General features: G+C 40.6%; 1 protein-coding gene across 1 annotated transcript in view; it reads right to left on the bottom strand.

Moving 5' to 3' along the window:
- Nucleotides 1-20,311, bottom strand: part of ENPP3 (ectonucleotide pyrophosphatase/phosphodiesterase 3) — a gene marked incomplete at its 5' end in the record, with an annotated part of 89,915 nt that overhangs the window by 20,918 nt on the left and 48,686 nt on the right. Inside the window, 6 exons of the mRNA XM_059700353.1 lie at nucleotides 5,400-5,554; nucleotides 6,760-6,811; nucleotides 8,515-8,693; nucleotides 10,506-10,593; nucleotides 12,404-12,470; nucleotides 20,182-20,309. Coding sequence (XP_059556336.1) covers nucleotides 5,400-5,554; nucleotides 6,760-6,811; nucleotides 8,515-8,693; nucleotides 10,506-10,593; nucleotides 12,404-12,470; nucleotides 20,182-20,309 — 669 coding nt within the window. The remainder of the gene's footprint in view (nucleotides 1-5,399; nucleotides 5,555-6,759; nucleotides 6,812-8,514; nucleotides 8,694-10,505; nucleotides 10,594-12,403; nucleotides 12,471-20,181; nucleotides 20,310-20,311) is intronic.

The raw sequence follows: 20,311 nt of genomic DNA, 5'->3' as shown, positions 1-20,311 counted from the left end.
GAGCCAGTGATGGGAGCTGGGCAAGGTAGAAGCTGGCAGTTCCGGGAGCTAGGGGTCCCTTGCCTGGGCCTAAAGCGGAGCCCACGATCACGGGGCCGCTGCAGCTGGGGGTCCCCTGCCCAGGCCTGACACCTCTGCCAGAGGCCTCAGGCCTGGTCAAGGGGCCGATCGGTGATTGGTGATCGGAAGGTGATGAGGGTCAACTCCTCTGGCCTGGGCCAGAGGCATCAGGCCTGGGTGCGGGGCGGAGCCGGGGATTGGGGGGATATGATGGTCCCCTTGCCCAGGCCTGAAGCCTGGGTCAGAGGCATAAGGCCTGGGCTGGGGGCAGAACCAGTGATGGGGGGAAATGAGGGTCCCCTGCCTGGGCTGGGGGCAGAACCAGTGATGGGGGGAAATGAGGGTCCCCTGCCCAGGCCTGACGCCTCTGTTAGAGGCGTCAGGCCTGGGCAAGGGGCCGATCCTGCGATTGGAGGGTGATGGGGGTCAACGCCTGAGGGCTCCCAGTATGTGAGAGGGGGCAGGCTGGGCTGAGGGACACTCCCCCCCCCCCACACACACACACCCAGTGCACGAATTTCGTGCACTGGGCCCCTAGTACACATATAAACACCTCCAATTTTGCCATCTTCTCAGAATTCCTTAAAGTTTTTTAAGCCAGGGGCTAGAACAGCCGTGGGCAAACTACAGCCCGCAGGCCGGATCCAGCCCATTTGAAATGAATAAAACTATTGAAATAAAAGACCATACCCTTTTATGTAATGATGTTTACTTTGAATTTATATTAGTTCACACAAACACTCCATCCATGCTTTGGTTCCAGCCCTCCAGTCCAGTTTAAGAACCCATTGTGGCCCTCGAGTCAAAAAGTTTGCCCACCCCTGGGCTAGAAAGTCAAGAAAACAATAAATAGAACTTAATACTCAGGTAAAATCTGACCTCTCTCAAAATTTTTTAAGAGAAGCTGATAAGTATATACAAGAAATCCAGATGCTTTCATTTCTAATCTGGCATGGGAATCAAATAAAACTTGAACAGAGAATAAAAATATTTCTATTGAAGGTATAGACTCTCCTTACCTATAGACTGAATGTAAAAGCTAAAAGTAATTGAAGATTAGGTAGTTATGATCATGACTTATGGTAGGATAATAAAACTATATACATTTTTAATTATTTTTCTGGTCATGTAATGTGACTTTTTTTTTATAGGGACAGTATTTCTTATGGTTAAAATTAAAAAACATTTACAATACACAATAATGTCCCTCATTTTTAAAGAGACATTACATAAACATAATTGGGTTATAACTTATAATATTGCAACTAACAAGCTTTAGAAACAAAAAAGGCTTATAAAAAACTTCAATGATATGGGAGATATATACATTTATAGATAAAGAGAGAGAAAGGGAGAGATTTTTCAAAGTCTTCTAGATTTTCTTCTCTGAAAAAGCCCTTTGATTTCATATTAAATTTATCAAGTATAGTCATGGGGAAAAAGAGGAGGATAAAACGGTGATGGAAGGAAACCTGACTTGGGATGGTGAACACACAATACAATATACAGATGATGTATTATAGAATTGTACCCCTGAAACATATGCTATTAACCAATATAACCTTAATAAATTCAATCAAAAAAGGAAAGTTTAAAAAATTGTAAAATATAGATTCTAAATAATAATCATAATCCTTGCTCTTATTTTCAAATTTTCACCTAGCAACAGAAAAAAAACAGTTCACATCTTCCAAGTTGGCCCAGAAGCAAGACCCACCCACATACAGTCTGACCAATCTTAATGGCTTTGAAGCATTTGAGAACTATGATTTCAAATCACAACTATTCCCCCAGAACTCTTTGGAGATAACAACAACAATTAGAAAAACCCACCCAAACCACAGAAAAACAAAAGCTCCATAAAACTTAATGGCACCAGCCAAGTGGGCCCATGCTCCAAAAAGTGCTTATTTAAAGTCTGATTTTTCAAACACAGAGCTGATTTACAACATTTTTAGGTGAATCTCAAAACATCCTTGTATGTAATTTTCTTGAGCCACAACATACTAACAGAGTAATTTCTGAATTAGAAAGCAGAAAATTGCTAGAATTCCATCCTGTCACATGTAGGGAGAAATACACAGCAGTTCTGTGGGATCAGTGAAAGGACAGGAACTTTTGGTAACAAAGAAGCTACTTTTAAAACAATAACAAAAGAGAATTGTACTAAACTCCCAGTCTGAGTCCACTTAAAACCTCTCCGCCCTTGGTTTCCGCCAAAACTCATAGAAATTTAGGAATGCAAGACAGCAGGGGAACGTATTAAAAACATGAACATTCCACATAATCCCTGATACCTGGACTTCTCAAAATAGAGACCTGAATATTAAGACTGCCCTTGAATATACTGCTCCTCTCAAAAACAGAAACAAATAGATACTATTTTAAGGAATAAGTAACTTCACATTGTTATTTCTTAGTATGTTTCACAGTGCGCTGAAGAAAATCACAAGCAACTGAGCATGGTGCATATTAAGAAAGTGATGCTGTCCTTGTGGGGGACAAAGAAACTTTCCTTCACCTCTCTAGGTTCTCTCACTTGGTCTAGTAATTAAATCTACATGAGACAGATTCACAAGAGAAAATAACCAAATTTAATTGCATCTGTGTGGGAACCCCTCGTCTATGAGAGGCTCAGAGCCAGAAAGGGAAAATGAGGTTATATATGGCATTCTGAGGTAAGGATGAGGTAAGGCACCTTGGGGCTCCAGAGAGGAAGGTCATTCACAGGATGTTAAGAGCGGCTGTTCAGTAATTAGAAGTTTGCCCTGCTCTATAGGTAGGTCATAAAAAGTTCTGGTGATAACTCTTAATATGGACAAGGCCCCTAATTTAAGTTCTTTAAGGGAGAGCTAAAAGTTTCTCATGAGCTTGCAGGGTCCCTCTTGCCTTCACATCAAAATAATTCACATGCCACCGTGGTCTATCTCGGGAAGGCCTGTCCTAAACCCCTTCACCATTAACCACACACATGGACTCAGGTAACTGTAAAATATTTGCCCACATTGGGAATCAACATTAGTGCTCTTCTACCACTGACCACAATTAAGCCATTGTCAGCAGCACAATTGGTGTTCAGAACACACAAAGCTCTAATTAGTAGTGGAAAGCCATGCTTATTTTCTCCAAAAATCTTGAATTGGAACAAGAGTAAATAAATCAGATACAACCAATCACTTCCCTTCCATAAAAGAAGTAGAACATCTGTACCCTTAGCAAGAATAGTAATGGGTTGAGGTTTGTCATCTGAATCCTTGGATTAAAATTTTTTCTTCCCTAACCGGTTTTGCTCAGCGGATAAAGCGTTGGCCTGCGGACTGAAGGGTCCCAGGTTCGATTCCAGTCAAGGGCATGTACCTAGGTTGCGGGCACATCCCCAGTAGGGGGTGTGCAAGAGGCAGCTGAATTGATGTTTCTCTCTCATCGATGTTTCTAACTCTGTATTCCTCTCCCTCTCCCTTCCTCTCTGTAAAAAATCAATAAAATATATTTTTTTTAAAAAAGTTAAAAAATATGTAAACTTAAAGGATAAAAAAAAATACTTTTTTCTATAAAAACAGTTTCCTGGTTATTTCCTTACCCTTCTGGTTAAAAGCACTGCTTTGTCTTTAAGCCTTTAAAAATACTGGTTGGGATCAATTCATCCAATGCATTTATTCCTTAAGCATTTACTGGGTCAACTCCAATGTGTTGGGGGATATCCTATATAATAAAAGCCTAATACGCAAATCGACCGAACAGCAGAACAACCGGTGGAACGACCAGTCGCTATGAAACACACTGACCATGAGGGGGCAGATGCTCAATGCAAAAGCTGCCTCCAGCCTGCAGGGCCCAGGCCAGCCAAGGCAGGTGCCAGCGGGAGCCCCCGATCACCCTACCAGTTGCCCCGCCGAGGGAGGTGACCAACAGCGGCGGCAAGGGGTGGGGCTGGCCGGTGAGTGGGCGGCGGTGGGCGGCGGTGGGCGGCGGTGGGGGGGGTGGGGCTGGCTGGCAAGCGGCGCCAGGCCGGCCAAGGCGGGTGCCAATAGAGGGCCCGCCCAATCGCCCCGCTGGTCGCCCCACAGATCGGCCCTGATCGCCAGCCAAGCCTAGGGACCCTACCTGTGCATAAATTTCGTGCACTGGGCCTCTAGTATTAAATAAAACTATCCCTGCTCTGAAGGATTGTTTCAACTGATTTTTGACAGACTTTGACTTTTGCTTTAATTTACATTTCTGATTGCTAATGAGGTTTACTTTCTTGTCTCATATCCTTTGCTCATTTATTAACTAAGATACTTATTCTCTTATTTATTGGTAGAAATGTATTAGCTATTCTAGAGCCTACTTATTATTCTGGATCCTCATCTTGTTTCTTATATGCAGTGCAAATATATTGTCCCCTTCATAACTTTGTCTATTTCTAACACATTAATATAGTCAAATTAATCCATTTCCTTTGTATTTTGTTCTTTGCCCTAAGAACTCCTTCTCTATCTTAATGTTATAAAGATATGCACAAAAGAAAATATAGATTTTCTGTTCACATTTAGGTCTATAAATCTAGCAGCAATTTAATATTGTATATGGTGTGAGGTAGAGATCTAGTATTTTCTTTCTTGTGGTAGTAAAATGTCCCTGTCATTTATTGAAAATGAGTTTTCCAAATAGTGAAGAAGGAAGAGGGTTTAAACAACTGGATTCTCAACCTATCTGGAGAGATCTGAGAGAGAGAACACCTGTACATGTAACTCTAGTATGACGTACTAGAATGCGGGATCCTTCAGGGAAGAATCACCTCTTATTCACACTGTGTTACTTGTAGTACACAGCAGATAGCAGATTATCTGTTAAATAATCAAATAAATACAAAGGCTTTTATAATCTAGTTACCATCCCTTCTAGGTACACCCACCATATACAGGGTGGGGAAAAGTAGGTTTATAGTTGTGAGTATGCAAAACACAGTTTATTCTTGTATTATTATTTGTTAATTATTGCATTATTTTCCGTACAAACAAATATAAACCTACTTTTTCCCCACCCTGTACTTAGAATACATGAAATGAATAGTGTGCCTCTGTACTTCCTGTTGCTTCTCTTTGAAATCTTTTCTACCTGCCTTACCAATTGGAAATTATAAACAATTTTTCCAGTCAAAGCACAATGTGTTCCTCTTTTGCACCCACACAGTACCTATAAATACCTTTAAACAATACCTGGGGCATTTTCTTACAAAACACAGGCCAGTGAAATCCCTTTGGGATCTCTACCAAAAATCAAAATTTAAGTCTTAAGATATTAGAGAACTACATATTTTTCCCAGCTTGTGTGGATCAAGGGACACAGGAACTCACCGGTTTGGGGATTGTATATGAGCTCCACATGGGCATTCGGGTAGCTTTTCCAAATCCACTGACATATTCCCTGTGATAAAGGAGACAGTGCTCCTTGTTCTTCTGCAGAATCTTGGGCCTCCCATATGGCAAGTTTAGTTTCTCTGTTGCTGTTACTAAAATAAAAACAACAAAATAAAAATATTTGTGAAATTAGCAAATGCTTCTTTCTATGCATAGTAACTACCATTCTCAGATGACTTATTTATTATGTGCCAGGTACTCTGATAAATATTTTATATCTTTAACCTCTTTTTTGAAAATATTTTACATCTTTAACCTCTTTTTGAAAATGTTTTTATTGATTTTTAGAGAGAGAGGAAGGGAAAGGGATAGAGAGATAGAAACATTGATGAGAGAGAAATATTGATTGGCTGCCTCCTGCATGCCTGCCCCCTACTGGGGATCGAGTTTACAACCCAGGCATGTACTCTGACTGGGAATCAAACCAGTGACCTTTTGGTTCATGGGTCTATGCTCAACCACTGAGCTACACCAGCTGGGCTTTAATCTCTTTTAATATTTATAACAATCCTATGAGGATTATTATTCTATTCTACAGATAACAAAACTAAGATTTAGATATGTAATTTAACCACGCAGCTAACAGCTCACAGGATATATTTAAAGAGATAAAACCTCAAAAGCACAAACTTTATGACAAAGAGGATCTACTTTAATAATTGTCATAGGAAAGATATTGGAATTGTATGATAGGTATATCCTAATGTATTTAGTTTTACTTATTTGTTATTATAATCTAAAGTTATATCAATTGTTGATATTTTAAAAAACCTATGGGGTATTTGTGCTGTGGAATAACACTCAACAGGTTATAAGATTATCAAACAACCAGCATACTTACTGAACTCTTACTGTGTGCCAGGCACTATTCTAAGGGCACACATATATTAACTCATTTAATCTTCAAAACAACTCTATAAAGTAGGTATCTCCATTTTATAATTGATGAAACAGGCCTACAAGAACTCTTAAAAGATATTAGGTAATAATAACATTGCTCTAGGCCAGGCACTGTTCTAAATTCTTTCCATGGATTAACTCTTTTAATATAACTACATGAAGTGAATACCATTGTTATTGATGAGGAGATGGAGGCACACCGAGGTTACATGATTTGGCCCAGGTTGCTACTGTTGTTAATAGTTCTGGGTTTGTTTGTTTTTCCTCTTTACATTGACAATAAAATCTTTATGAACAAAAGTCCCTGTGAGCTTATTTTTGAAGGATTCCAAAAAGGTAATATTGTATTTTGTGAGGTCAAAATACCAAAGACTGAACATGTATTCTATTCACTTACCTGCATCTTGAGGGAGATTTAGCCTTTGATTCACCCATTCTACATCAGAATTCTGTAAGATAATGTGGTAGGGGGAAAAGTCAGTCAAGATAGTAACACATATTTTAGAAGGTAGTCAAAATTATTTCTGCAGTAATCACATGAATGCTTTACTATTGAACAAAGAAGCCAGACTAACTTGAATTTATAGACTAATTCTGCCACTTAGAAATATAGCACTATTCCTTGGAATACTTTTGTGTGGGAGTTTGAGTAGCAAAGAGCTTTACAGAGAAGAACTTGGCCTTGCAGTTAGGTAGACCAAGCTTCTGTGACCTTGGATAATTTATCTAACTTCTCTGAGCCCTCTTTATCTTTAAAATGGGGACTGAAGTGTCTGCTTTGTAATGTTTTATGATTATTACTAGAGGCCTTGTGCACGAAATCATGCACTGGAAGGGGGGGCGGGCGGAGATTCCCTCAACCCGGCCTGTGCCCTCTTGCAGTCTGGGAGTCCTCAGGGGATTTCCAACTGATGGGGAGCTGGCCTAAGTGATCAGTTGGACATCCTTAGCGCTGTGCTTGCCAGGTGTGAGCCCAGCTTCTGGCTGAGCGGTGCTCCCCCTGTGGGAGCACACTGACCACCAGGGGGCAGCTCCTGGGTTGAGCGTCTGCACCCTGGTGGTCAATGTGCATCATAGCATCCGGTCATTCCACAGTTTGGTCAATTTGCATACTAGCCTTTTATTATATAGGATTATTTGAAGTGAAATTCCATTGAGGTTATCTGAAGTAGTAGGTAAGAAGCCCACACTTGTATTCTGATCTTTGCTGTGTGTTTGCTTTTTATTGGGAAGCTTGACTGGATTTTTGGCCCTTGAAGCCTCTTTTTATTGGTTATTTGTGTATTTATTTACTTATGTGGTGTGATGTTATTTTGAGGATTGAAGAATGTAAAGTCTTTGCTGACTCCTAGCTACAAACTCTTACCTGAGGCAGCAGGTAGTTTATTTAGCTCTACAACCACATTTTGAACTTGGCCCCTTGACATTCGTTTTAGCTTCATAGTCTCCTAATAACTGGGCTCCCACTCCATTCTGAAATCTTAGCCCTGCCCATGGGCTCTAATTCTCACAGATAGGCTTGATCCTTGCATTTTAACCTCCTGTACTGACTCTGAGTGGTTGGGGCTCCTTCCTTGAACTGGAATCTCCCTTTGCTGAAAGTCTCCTGGGATCTAAAGTTTTGCCCCTGAACTCAGCAAGTCACCCAGCCCACTAAAATGAAATTCCCAGTGCTGTTTGTCAGCCAGCCTCTAAGTACTGCCTGAAGGACAGCTCTCACTGTTACCTCCCATTTTGAATGCTAGGCATTTGGCTGAGTAAACTCCACAGCACCTACCCCAGATCACCATCCCTGTACCCTCCCTGCTCTTTCTGCTCTAAATAACCATCCAGGACCATCTGATTCTTACAATATAAGAAGAGAGATGATTTAGGAGGGAAATCAAGAGAGCTTCAAGATTCTACTGTTTTAAATGGTTAGGGACAGTTAGCTCACAAGAGAATTAACAATTTCCAAACAGTGCTTTCCAGTTTACGAAGCAAATCCACGTATTTAATCTTGCGGTGTATCTCTCATTTCCAGATGAACCCACATAGATTTATCTAGTCAATATCCGGGCTAGAACACAAACCTGGTTGACAGCTCCCTTCCCTGCTCATAGATTAGCTTGCCCCCTTTACATTCTTACAGACACATAAAGTTATTACTTACGTTTGGTAATGCTGCGCATGAACAATCAAGAGTGTCTGTGGGCAGTGGAACAGTAAAGCCACAAACTGACAACTTGGACACTTCTGCTGCATGGGATGGCTCATAAAAAGGCACCTTCAGAAGATGGTTTAAACTACCGTGGGTACCGTTGTTTGGTGCTGGCTGAATGTGTAGAAGATCTGTTTTGAAAAAGAAGTTCAAAGTAGGTTTAGGTTGGAAGGCAACAGCATCTGTGTGGGAGACGGAAGAACACAAGCATCCACTGTCCGCTTCCTTTAATAAATTCTGCTGTGATGCAGCTGCAAGCTGCATATGCCACTCGGTTTCTGGACTTTCGTCCCCCAGAGTTTCCACTGCCTAGTCTTTCTAGAGAATAGGAACCATTGCTGTGGATGGGCTGCGGGAACTTTCCGGAATGTTTCCATTTCTCCAAAGGAAAGCATCACTGCTACAATGATCACTTTGTTCCTTATTTTGTGCTAGAAAACCAGAATATGGTTTTCTAGCACAAAAAATCTATACTTTTGGCAAAACAAGTTTAAAGAAGTTAAGTGATCTTTCTTCTAGTATGTGAAAATTCTCGAAGGACAGGTACTTTTTAAAAGCTTTTAACTCTAATGTTTTCTAATTTTTTCCTATACAAGCAAAATACACAGATATTTTTACAAACATAGCTTTAACGTGGCTCCTGCTGAGAATGACCAAACAAATCTCTCCGTGAGCTGGGAGCCCACCTGGTTCCCTCGGACCCTCCCCACACAGGGCCAGCAGCCCTGACCACACACTCAGCATGGGACCCAAAATTTAAATTGCTAAGGCAATGGCACATTATATTTAAATGGATATGCTTTGGTTTCTAAGTCATATTCAATTTCCATAGGCCTTGGTAAGATTAAGAATGGCATAGTGTCACCCAGCCAGCGTGGCTCAGTGGTTGAGCATCTACTTATGAACCAGGAGGTCATGGTTTGATTCCCAGTCAGGGCACATGCCCCAATCACGGCTTCGGTCCCCAGTGTGGGATGTATGGGCAGCCGATCAATGATTCTCTCTCATCATTGATGTTTCTATTTCTCTTTCTCCCTTCTTCTCTGAAATCAAAAAAGTATATATATATATATATATATATATATATATATATATATATATATACATATATATATATATGTATATATATATATGTATATATATATATATACATATATATATATTTGTTAAAAGAATGGCATTGTGAGCATATTTATTTCTGAATTCTTTTTTTAAGATTTTTTAAAAAATATATTTTATTGATTTCTTACAGAGAGGAAGGGAGAGGGATAGAGAGTTAGAAACATCGATCAGCTGCCTACTGCACACTCCCTATTGGGTATGTGCCTGCAACCAAGGTACATGCCCTTGACCAGAATTGAACCTGGGACCCTTGAGTCCGCAGGCCGATGCTCTATCCATTGAGCCAAACCGGTTAGGACTACTTCTGAATTCTTAAAGCTAACTTACTTATTGCCTTACCTACATAAATATTTTGTTAATACAATGATCTGAGGTAAGCATGTAATCAGGAATGTAGATTAGATTCCCTAAAACTAATTATAAGTGTCTAACCAAATAGGACTTTCTTACTTTCCTTTTATGTCAGAAACATTCTCTCTGTAATTATAAGAAAATACTTATGTTTCTAAGTGTATTTTTCCTGCTTTGAAAAGTTGAAAGAGTCATTTTATTCATCTAAGTTTTATTCAATTTTCATCTAGTGCCTAACTAACAGAAAAGCTGGTCTCCTGAGATCTAATGTGTAGCATTACAAGAAAAAAAGGAGAGAATTCACTCGTAGGATGAATAGCTCTGAATAATAAATAATTCTTCCACATGTTTTCTCCTTTCTGTCTACATAGTGCACAGCCTCCACCTCTGGGATTCAATTTAGCACCAATTTCAAAATACATTTAAATTATAGACACATTTTTCTATTGAATTTATGTAGATGTACTTACCACACATTAGGTTATAGACTTCGATATTGTCAAATGGTTCAACTTCAGTCTTCTCTTTAAAACTGGGTCCATGTGCCAAAAAGATAGCCTAGGTGGCAATAATTCTATTATTACTAGATGCAATTTAAACTCAAAAACAGATGTTGGAAGTGACACAATTGTCTTTTTGTGATAGCTCTCCTGCTTGTATATACACCTCCATAAGTGTTTCTTTTCAGATTTAAAAATTACTTTTATATCATTTCCACTGGAAGTTGTACCAACCCCAATAAAATATAATCTATATATACTGTGTAAACTTTTTCTAAAGCTACCTGTTTCCACAGCACCTCATATGTCAACAGACCAGGAGAATATAAGCTACATTGGACAACCAAAACCAGCCCAATTCTACAACATCTGGACAATATAAATTAGAAATTCATCATATGCCATTAGATACTCTTTTCATAGTCCTTTCCTATCATTGCTCAAATATGTTAATACTTGACAAAAATGTTGAAGTTTCTGAGGATTACATTTTTTTTGCACAACTTGTACTAACCTACTGATTTCTCAAATATCTATCCCTTTTATTATTAGGGTGAAATGATCTATTTTTTTTGTTAAGTAATGTTAACTTCATTATTTATAACAGACTTAATTGCTTTAGATTGCAAATAACTAGAATAAAAGTATCAAGCATATATGCACAATTCTTTTCTGGTCACAGGAATATATATAATTTTCTAAGATAATCAGCAAAGAATTGGAAGCATAGATTTTTCTTGAATTAACTTATTTATCAAATGGTTCCCTAAATAATAGAGAAGCGCTCTGTCTCCAGAGGTTTTAAAAAAATATTTACCAAAACATATAACTCATCATGACAATGTGAAGAGGCAGTATATTCATAAAGAGCCTAACACATTTTTCTCTATTTGGAAAGGAGTGTAGGAGTGTGTGTGTGTGTGTGTGTGTGTGTGTGTGTGTGTGTGTGTATTACAAATGGAACTAGATAAGACAATAGTTTACACACATCAAGTTTTTCCTGGGGGGGAATCCTGGCTGCACTTACTCCTGGACTCCTCTGAGTAGTTTCTTTCCCGGGCTTCTAGAACACCACATGGTTTTCTTCCTTCCTCACTGGTTCTACTTCTAGGCCTCTTTGCTAGTAATTCTTTTTCTCTCAAGCTCTTCAAGTAAAAGTGTGTAGGGCTCAGTTCTTGGTCCTTCTCTCTGCCTATACTTAATCTCTGAGGATCTTATCTAGTCACATCTCTATACATAGTTTATATACCTAGAATTCACATTTTCATCTCTGGATAGACTTTCTCTTTAATTACCTACATAATATCTCCATTTAGATGTCTAAGGCATATTTTGAACTAAACATGTCCAACTGAACTCTCACCTTTTCTCCTCCAATCAGCTGCAGCCACGGTCTAACAGCCTTGCAATAGTCTATGAAGGCTCTCCTGCCCCCAACACATCAGACTCATTCCCACCTAACCGCCTTGGCACTGCACTTTCCTCTGCCTGGGACACCTGTCCCCTGAAAGTTTCTTTCTTTCACCTTTTTAAAGTCTCTGTTCAAGTGTCAACTCAATAAATCTTATCTTATCCACCTTATTTTCAGCTGCATATTGCCCCCATGGCATCGTGAAACACCCCCAATTTTAACCTACTCTGCTTTATATTTTATTTCCAGTAGCACTTATCCCCTCACATACCAAATAATATATTCCTTTATTATGCCAATTATCTAGAAAGAAAGCTTTTGAGGGCAGGGATCTTCATCTGTTTTGGTTTTGTTTATAGAGGTAGTCAGGAGTCCTGAACATTGGCTATCACAAAGTAGGTGCTCAATTAATATTTGTTGACCAAAAACAATAACAAACAAACAAACAGCAAGTTACCTCCATGGCCTTAAACTTATTGTCAAAACCATGATTGCCTCCTCCACAGGATGAACTTGATTTACTCCTATAAAGAAATAATATTATTACACTCTGATAATGTATTGATATGATCTTATTGCAAACTTGGCTTCAGTAGATTTTTATGTAGCTTCTGCATTTATATGAGTAAATTTTTCTGTCAACAACAGCATAAATATAGTTTTTTTATGCTCAAATTCATAACCCCAGAGAAACAAACAGAATAGTAGAAGAGAAGGAAGGAGAATTCCAGGGTCTACAAAAAGAAGTCAAAAGCATTTGCCTCTTTGACATTGACAAAGGATAATAAAAAAGGGTTAAAAATAAGAATTTGTCTTCATACTTACCTGTACATTAACACATTAATGCCTGTGTTATTAAGAATAGTTTTATTAATATGTTACTTTGTTTTAGAAATACATTTTTGGAACTGGAAAAAATCTTTTTTTTTTTTAATCCTCACCCAAGGATTTTTTTTTATAAATATTTAGAGAGTGGACCAGAGAGGAAAAGACAGAGAAATATTGATGTGAGAGAAACACATCGATTGGTTGCCTCCTGCATGTGCCCTAACCAGGGTCTGGGCCAGGGAGGAGCCTGAAATAGAGGTACGTGCCCTTGACCAGAACTGAACCCGGGACCCTTCAGTCTACAGGCTGACGCTCTATCCAGTGACCAAACCAGCTAGGGCTGGAAAAAATATTGAACCACTTCAAAACTACAACTAAAGACAAAACAGACATCATCCAGAACCACAGGAAAGCTGGCTGAGTGGAAATTCTACAACTAGAAGGAAAGAGAAAAGCACACTGAGTCTCAGAGGATGTGTGGAAGTAAAGTGCAGAGGTATGGAGGCACACGCAGAAAGGGCTGGCAACGGAGGACACCAGTGTCTTTTTCAATCGGGAGGGAGTCTCAAGCTCCCGACTGCTCTGAACTCCAGTTCCAGGCAAGCCTCTGGAGACCCAGACTCATATGGGGAGAAACTGAACTCGAGGGCGGCTTTCTCTCAGAGGTGCTTGCAGCGATTACCGCAGGATACTGAGATGGGACACTGAGACCCGGGGGCCTCTTAGGGCCTCTGAGGATCAGCCATAGCCTTTTGCTCTACCCTGTTGATTCCCTGAGACCCCGCCCCACCCAAGCTGCTAGCAGAGGCTTTTGCATATGAATGGGCTGGCCCTTTGAGATCTAAAATTACCTAACAAACTGCAGCTGGGTCAGAGAGACTCAGAACATCCAAAAGAAGGCCCAAGGCCCCACAGCAGCTTGCATTGCTTCACAGCTTTCATGGGCCTCATCTGGGCACCTCCAAACCACAAACAAGAAAGAGGAATCTGCAGATCTCTCTGTAGTTCCTGCTGGGTAGCCTCAGGCAGAGGCTAAATTAGCACCTCCTTAGAGATCCAAGAGCCAGTGTACCCAGTGGTCAGAGTGGGACCATCCAGATTACAACTCCTCAGATCCATAAGGGACACACTCAGGGGCAGACTCAGTGAGCACCAAAGCCCCACTGAAGCAAGTCTTGCCCCAGAAGGATGTCTTCAGCACAGAAGTTCTCCCACTACAGACACAGCCGATTCTCACAGCCAATTGGCCTGGAGGTCAATTCTTCGCAGTGATACCAACAACAATCAAGGCTTAACTACAACAAGACTATGCACAAAGCCCACAAAGGGGTGTACCAAGAGTATCCACCTCAGGTAATTGGAGAGGCTGAGCCACTGGGCCCTATAGGACACCTAGCACACAAAGCCACTCTATCAACACAGGGAAGCATAAAAAATGCGGAGACAAAGAAACAGATCACAAGTGACAGAAATGGAGGAAAGCAAACAACTGGATATAGAGTTCAAAACCAGCCCTAGCTGGTTTGGCTCAATGGATAGAGTGATGGCCTGCGGACTTAAGGGTCCTGGGTTTGATTCTGGTCAAGGGCACATGCCCGGATTGCAGGCTCAATCCCCAGTGGGGGGCGTGCAGGAGGCAGCTGGTCAGTGGTTCTCTCACATCATTATTGTTTCTGTCTTTTTCTCCCTCTCCCTTCCTCTCTGAAATCAATAAAAATACATTTAAAAAAAAGGATTTCTCTCATTTGCTTTCCCACTCCTCACGTCCCATTCCCCAGACTAACACACACACACACACACACACACACACACACACACATACATACACACACACACAATGTTTTTGTTTGGTTTTAAATTGTAGGATCAGCTGAGAGCAGGACTTTAATTTGTAACTTTAAAAAAATAAACTTTTATAAAAGTCATAAGTAACTCACTCAGCTTAAATAAAAATAAATCATAAGATAAAAAAAAATAAATCACAACACTGAGCAGGCCACACTCAATTTTACCCAATAGAGAAAAGAAAGACGTTAAGTAATACCAGGAATGGGGAGGCAAGAGGAGTCCTATTTATAAGACGTTTAAATTTGATTACCCTAAAGTGCCATATCATGTCCTTACCTTAGTTAATTCCAATAAAATTGTTGATCTAAGGCAGTGGTTCTCAACCTTCTGGCCCTTTAAATACAGTTCCTCATGTTGTGACCCAACCATAAAATTATTTTCGTTGCTACTTCACAACTGTAATGTTTCTACTGTTATGAATTGTAATGTAAATATCTGATATGCAGGATGGTCTTAGGCGACCCCTGTGAAAGGGCCGTTTGACTGCCAAAGCGGTCGCGACCCACAGGCTGAGAACCGCTGGTCTAAGGTAAAAGCTGTTTAAAAACTACTTTTATCCTTACTACATAAATATTTGGCCCCCCAAAATTACTGACTAGTAATAATTAAGGTTTTAATTCTCTGTGGGAAGCTAGACTATTCATTAGTGAAAGAAAAGGTCTTTTGAACCAAGTCATTGGTAAAATTTTCTAAAAGTGATCCTTTACTTACCTATTTTCAGAAAAATCTGTATAGAGTAATCTTAATATTACTCTTAACCCAACTCAATTAGAAAACTTTAGTAAGTATTGAAAATCTTTATTCAGAACCAAAAGATAAAAAATATTGTTTGAGCTGAGTCAGCATGACTCAGTGGTTGAGCATTGTCCTATGGACACGGTTCGATTCCCAGTCAGGGCACATGTCCAGGTTGTGGGCCCGATCCCCATGTGGGACGTGCAGGAGGCAGCCAATCAATGATTATCTCCCATCATTGATGTTTCTATCTCTCTCTCCCTCTCCCTTCCTCTCTGAAATCTACAAAAATATATATTTTTTTAAAAAATATTGCTTTAAAAAGCCCCATTTCCTATTGCAAGTGAAAACTTTAAAAACTTGTTCATCTAACTATTCTGCTTATGTTTCCAACCATTAATTTGGCTCTGGAAATGACATCTGGGAAAATGGAAGCTGTCATTTGGAAAAGATGAGTTGATTTTATGTGTCATAATTTAGCTCAACTTCCAAGTACTATCTAAAATCTTTTGGAACAGATTCTTCTTAATTTTCTTCATGTCTAATTAATAAAGTCGAGATCAAGGCCAAGTCTCCACCACAGCTGGGTAATGACACAAATAGGAAACGAGCAAGACTTTTTTCACGGTACCCAGTTGCCAAGTCCTATCTCTCCCCATAGTATCTTGCACATTTTCCCTTTCACTTCTGCTGACACCCTGCTAAGCTAGATCCCTCATTAACTCTCATCTGAACAAATTTCCTAATTGGTTATGTGACTCAGAATCTCCCTATAAACACACACACCCCTAATCCTATTTAACGCTATTTATCACTGCTGCAAATGGATTGTGTTTTAATGAATACAAATGTGGGACAGAATATGATGAACTAGTACTACCTAGTAAGTTAGGAGTTCACTAAAATTACTTTTCTGATAATGAGTTACCATTGTTGCCCCTCTGCCCCACAGCCTGTCCTGGGGCTGTGATACACTGAAGCACGGATCCCTACACCTCTTCCCAACTGGTCTCCCTACCACTCACTTGACCATCTCCTCCATAGGTTGCTGCAGTGAGCTTTCTGAAATGTAAGTCCCACAATATTCACCTCCAGTCACCTGGTATTTACCAGTGGTCTCTTTCTTCCGGGTCAAAGTCACACTCCTTAGTCATGTCAGATAAGGTCCTTCATGCAGAAGGCAGCTTCATTCCACCCAGTGCCCTGGTGACACAGGACTACTTGCAATTGCTGAAGTCTAGTTCTTTCTGCCATTTCTTGTCCCCTGGGCTGCTGCTGAGCATTTAGAGAAAGAAGCACCTCTGAGAAGACAAGGCCTGGCAGTGCTCAGAGCTTGGCAAGCAGATAGATGCCTTCCAGCAAAGGGAAATATTTCTTTCCTCCTCCAGCTCCAGCCCATGTCAGGGCTTGGTGAGCTGCTTGCACCCATCTTCCTGGCTGAGTGCCTCTTGCAATGCACAGACTGCACCACTGCACAGGGTGGAACCGCTGTGTGTGGCAACATTCAGACTAACACACTCCAAGTCTTCAAAACACAGAGCAGTAATCACGCTTCCAGGAAGCATTCTCTGGCTCTCTCTGGCCACACCTGTGCCATGGGCTTGATCCTAGTGCAGCAGTTGTTACACCTGATTACAGCTGTGGTCGCCCTCCCCACCTGGGCTAAGACCTTTAGTGTGGGAACTGTGTCCTATTTCCATTTCTTAGAAAGGTACCTGGGACAGATTGTGGGAAGTTGCCTATTGTCTTCTCTAGCAGAGAGGTGTGGACAAGGAGCCGGGAATGCTGGTGACCCTTGAAGCCCTGGCAAAGGCCAGGGCTATGCACCCACTGTTTAGTTGAGACAATGGTAGCTGAAGCAACTTCCCCACCAGATAGTCATGCAAATCCTTACTGATAAGATAGTCTGTCTGTTACTGGAACTTGCCTGCCTAAGGACTATGGGTGTATCCCAAACTCAATAAAATGATAACAAGGCCTGAACACAAGCGGAGTCCATCCTCCTGGGATGGGCTCTCACCTGGCCCCCCAATTTCCAATTTATTGTTTCTTGTCTCGTCTCTTTCATTTGTGTGCGGCCCCTCTTCCAGATCCTGAACCCTGAACCACACGGGACGTGGGGAAACATACACATCTACACAACAGATTTGTCAGCTTCTAATAAATACAAGGCTTATTTCCAACAAATATTCCCAACAAACAGTTATTCATGTTTCTCTGGAAGGGTACTTTCACAATACTTCAACTAGAGTTTCAAATAATTGGGTTTTCCCAAATTAATAAAACATAACACATGTTGGGTAAAATAAGTATGATGATGAGAAGGAGGATGATGAATGAAATAGATTACACTGAAATGATGAGATTTGCAATAATTTGAAATGGGAGTCTAATCTAGTTACCAAATTTTGAACACTGTAACTGAAGATGCATACTTTAACTTAGAAAACCCGTAGTCTGGGACTCAGGTGTTAAGCATTGGGAACAGACTGACCCCCAGGACTTCTTCAGACAAGACTCCGGGGTTGTTCTGGTTTGGGCTGCACTCAGCATTTTTTATAATCTAAGTTGGTTTAATTGGTGTGCTAATAGCAAGAGAATAATAAAACCAGGCTCATTTTGGGTTACAGGTGAGAAAAACGAAGTCCTGGGATACTAATTTGTCCAAGTTCTCATAAGAAGCTAGGTGCAGAGCCTGGTCTTGAACTCTCCTGCTGCAGTTTTTATTTTACATCACGCTACTAGCTATTAAATGGACAAAGCTCAGCCCTAACCGGTTTGGCTCAGTGGATAGAGCGTCGGCCTGCGGACTGAAGAGCCTCAGGTTCGATTCCAGTCAAGGGCATGTACCTTGGTTGCAGGCACATCCCCAGTAGTGGGTGTGCAGGAGGCAGCTGATCGATGTTTCTCTCTCATCGATGTTTCTAACTCTCTATCCCTCTCCCTTCCTCTCTGTAAAAAAATGAATATTTTTTTAAAAAATAAAATAAACGGACAAAACTCATCATTTGAGACTGGGTATTCATGCATGAAACCCAGAAGTATTCTGGTGGCTGGACTCTCCTTCTATAACCCATAGGTCATGCTGTGGGATGGATGGGTCCTTTCTCATTTGGTCTCCTAACTCTTTGATCTCATACTCCTAACCAGGGGTCCTCAAACTTTTTAAACAGGGGGCCAATTCACTGTCCCTCAGACCGTTGGAGGGCCAGACTATAGTTTTAAAAAAAAACTATGAACAAATTCCTATGCACACAGCGGCGGCAAAAACACCCGGCGGGCCGGATAAATGTTTTTGGCGGGCCGCATGTGGCCCGCGGGCCGTAGTTTGAGGACCCCTGCTCCTAACGATAACAATTTGGAGAACTTACCCACATTTGGACGTATATTTATTTATATAGAACATACATACACTACTAGTAATCCTATATATTTAATATTAGTAAAGCTTAGCTTTGTTCACATATGTTATCCTTCTTTTAGACTCTAAAATTTAGAGAATGCTGTTCTGAGCCGCGGTATAGCCCACTGAGGCACACAAAGGTTAAGATATTCTAACATCAAGAAGAGCCTGGTGCCATCTAGTGACCAGGTGTGAAACTGCACTCTCTGGCCTAGCAATGAACCTGCTTGGTTTTCTAGAACCTTATAAAATAGAGTAGGCTGTCTGGCTGGCATGGCCAGTGGTTGAAAGTCCACCTGTGAACCAGGAAGTCACGGTTCAATTCCCAGTCAGGGCGCATGCCTGGGTTGCGGGCTCGGTCCCCAGTAGGGGGCATGCAGGAGGCAGCCGATCAATGATTCTCTCTCATCATTGATGCTTCTCTCTTTCTCTTCCTCTCCCTTCCTCTCTGAAGTCAATAAAAATGTATTTTAAAAAATTAGGCTAGGCCAAATCTCCGGTTCTTCGTCCTGCACACAGTTATATTAGAACCCAACTCCCTCCTCTCCCTTCATCTCCTCTTTCTTTGTTAAACACCTTTCAGCCACAGTATTCTCACTGTCCTCTGCATGTCCCCTGGCTTTATGTAGCATACAACAAATAAGATAGTCCAGAAAACATAATATGACCCTGATTCTCTTTATATCCACTTACACACCTGGAAAAAATGCTAGAATAAAATTTTTAAGTAGGAAACATTAAACTACCAGAAAGTGTGTATCTTTTGTTTACTGACTGATGATCAGTCTTTTCCATTTGACAAAGAGAGCGGGAATCATTTCTGTATCTCAAATGCCCAGAACAGGGTCTGGCACAAGCAAGTGTCAGTAACATCTTGTTAAATCAATGAATTGGTTATTTGGGAATGCAATGATTTTTATTTTCTGTAAACACACATATTTTTCAAAGGCTCAATGATCAACATGAATTACAATGATAACTAGAAAATGAAATGCAACAGCCAATCATTGGCTTGCCTTTACAGCCATAAACATGTTCTTTTACAAAAACCACAAAGATGACAAATATCTTAAAAAGCCAGCCTGGAAGACAACTGATATCTTTATATCTGCTGCCTAAAGTAGACCATGATTGGGGGGGTGGGGCGTAGAATGTATTGGTACTGACAATCTCTGGAACAATCAATGAACCATCTCAGCCTCCTTTCTCAATTCTCATCTATATCATGAAGATTAGGAAGCTAAAATCAGCAACCTAATAACACTCACTTCAAATACAGAAGTTCTGGGTAGCATATAAAAAGGTCAAGAAAATGTCATGCTCAAAAAAAATGTATGTGATCACAATAACAGGGTAAGGTCAAGTAACTTCGTAATGAAAGATCGTTGTTAAAAGTATTATAAGTAAAGGGACACACAAACCTCGCAGCCAGCCACTGGCGATCCATCAAAAGATGAGCTTTGTCAATTCTGACATTGTTGGCAAAGTGTAGTCGTTTTGGCAAGTTGGGAGTCAAATAAGGTTTGAAATGCTGATCAGGTTTTCGGCACT

Source organism: Myotis daubentonii, chromosome 6, assembly GCF_963259705.1.
Source record: "Myotis daubentonii chromosome 6, mMyoDau2.1, whole genome shotgun sequence".
Taxonomy (NCBI): domain Eukaryota; kingdom Metazoa; phylum Chordata; class Mammalia; order Chiroptera; family Vespertilionidae; genus Myotis; species Myotis daubentonii.
Note: the sequence above shows the minus strand (reverse complement) of the source record. Positions and strands in the feature narration are given on the sequence as shown.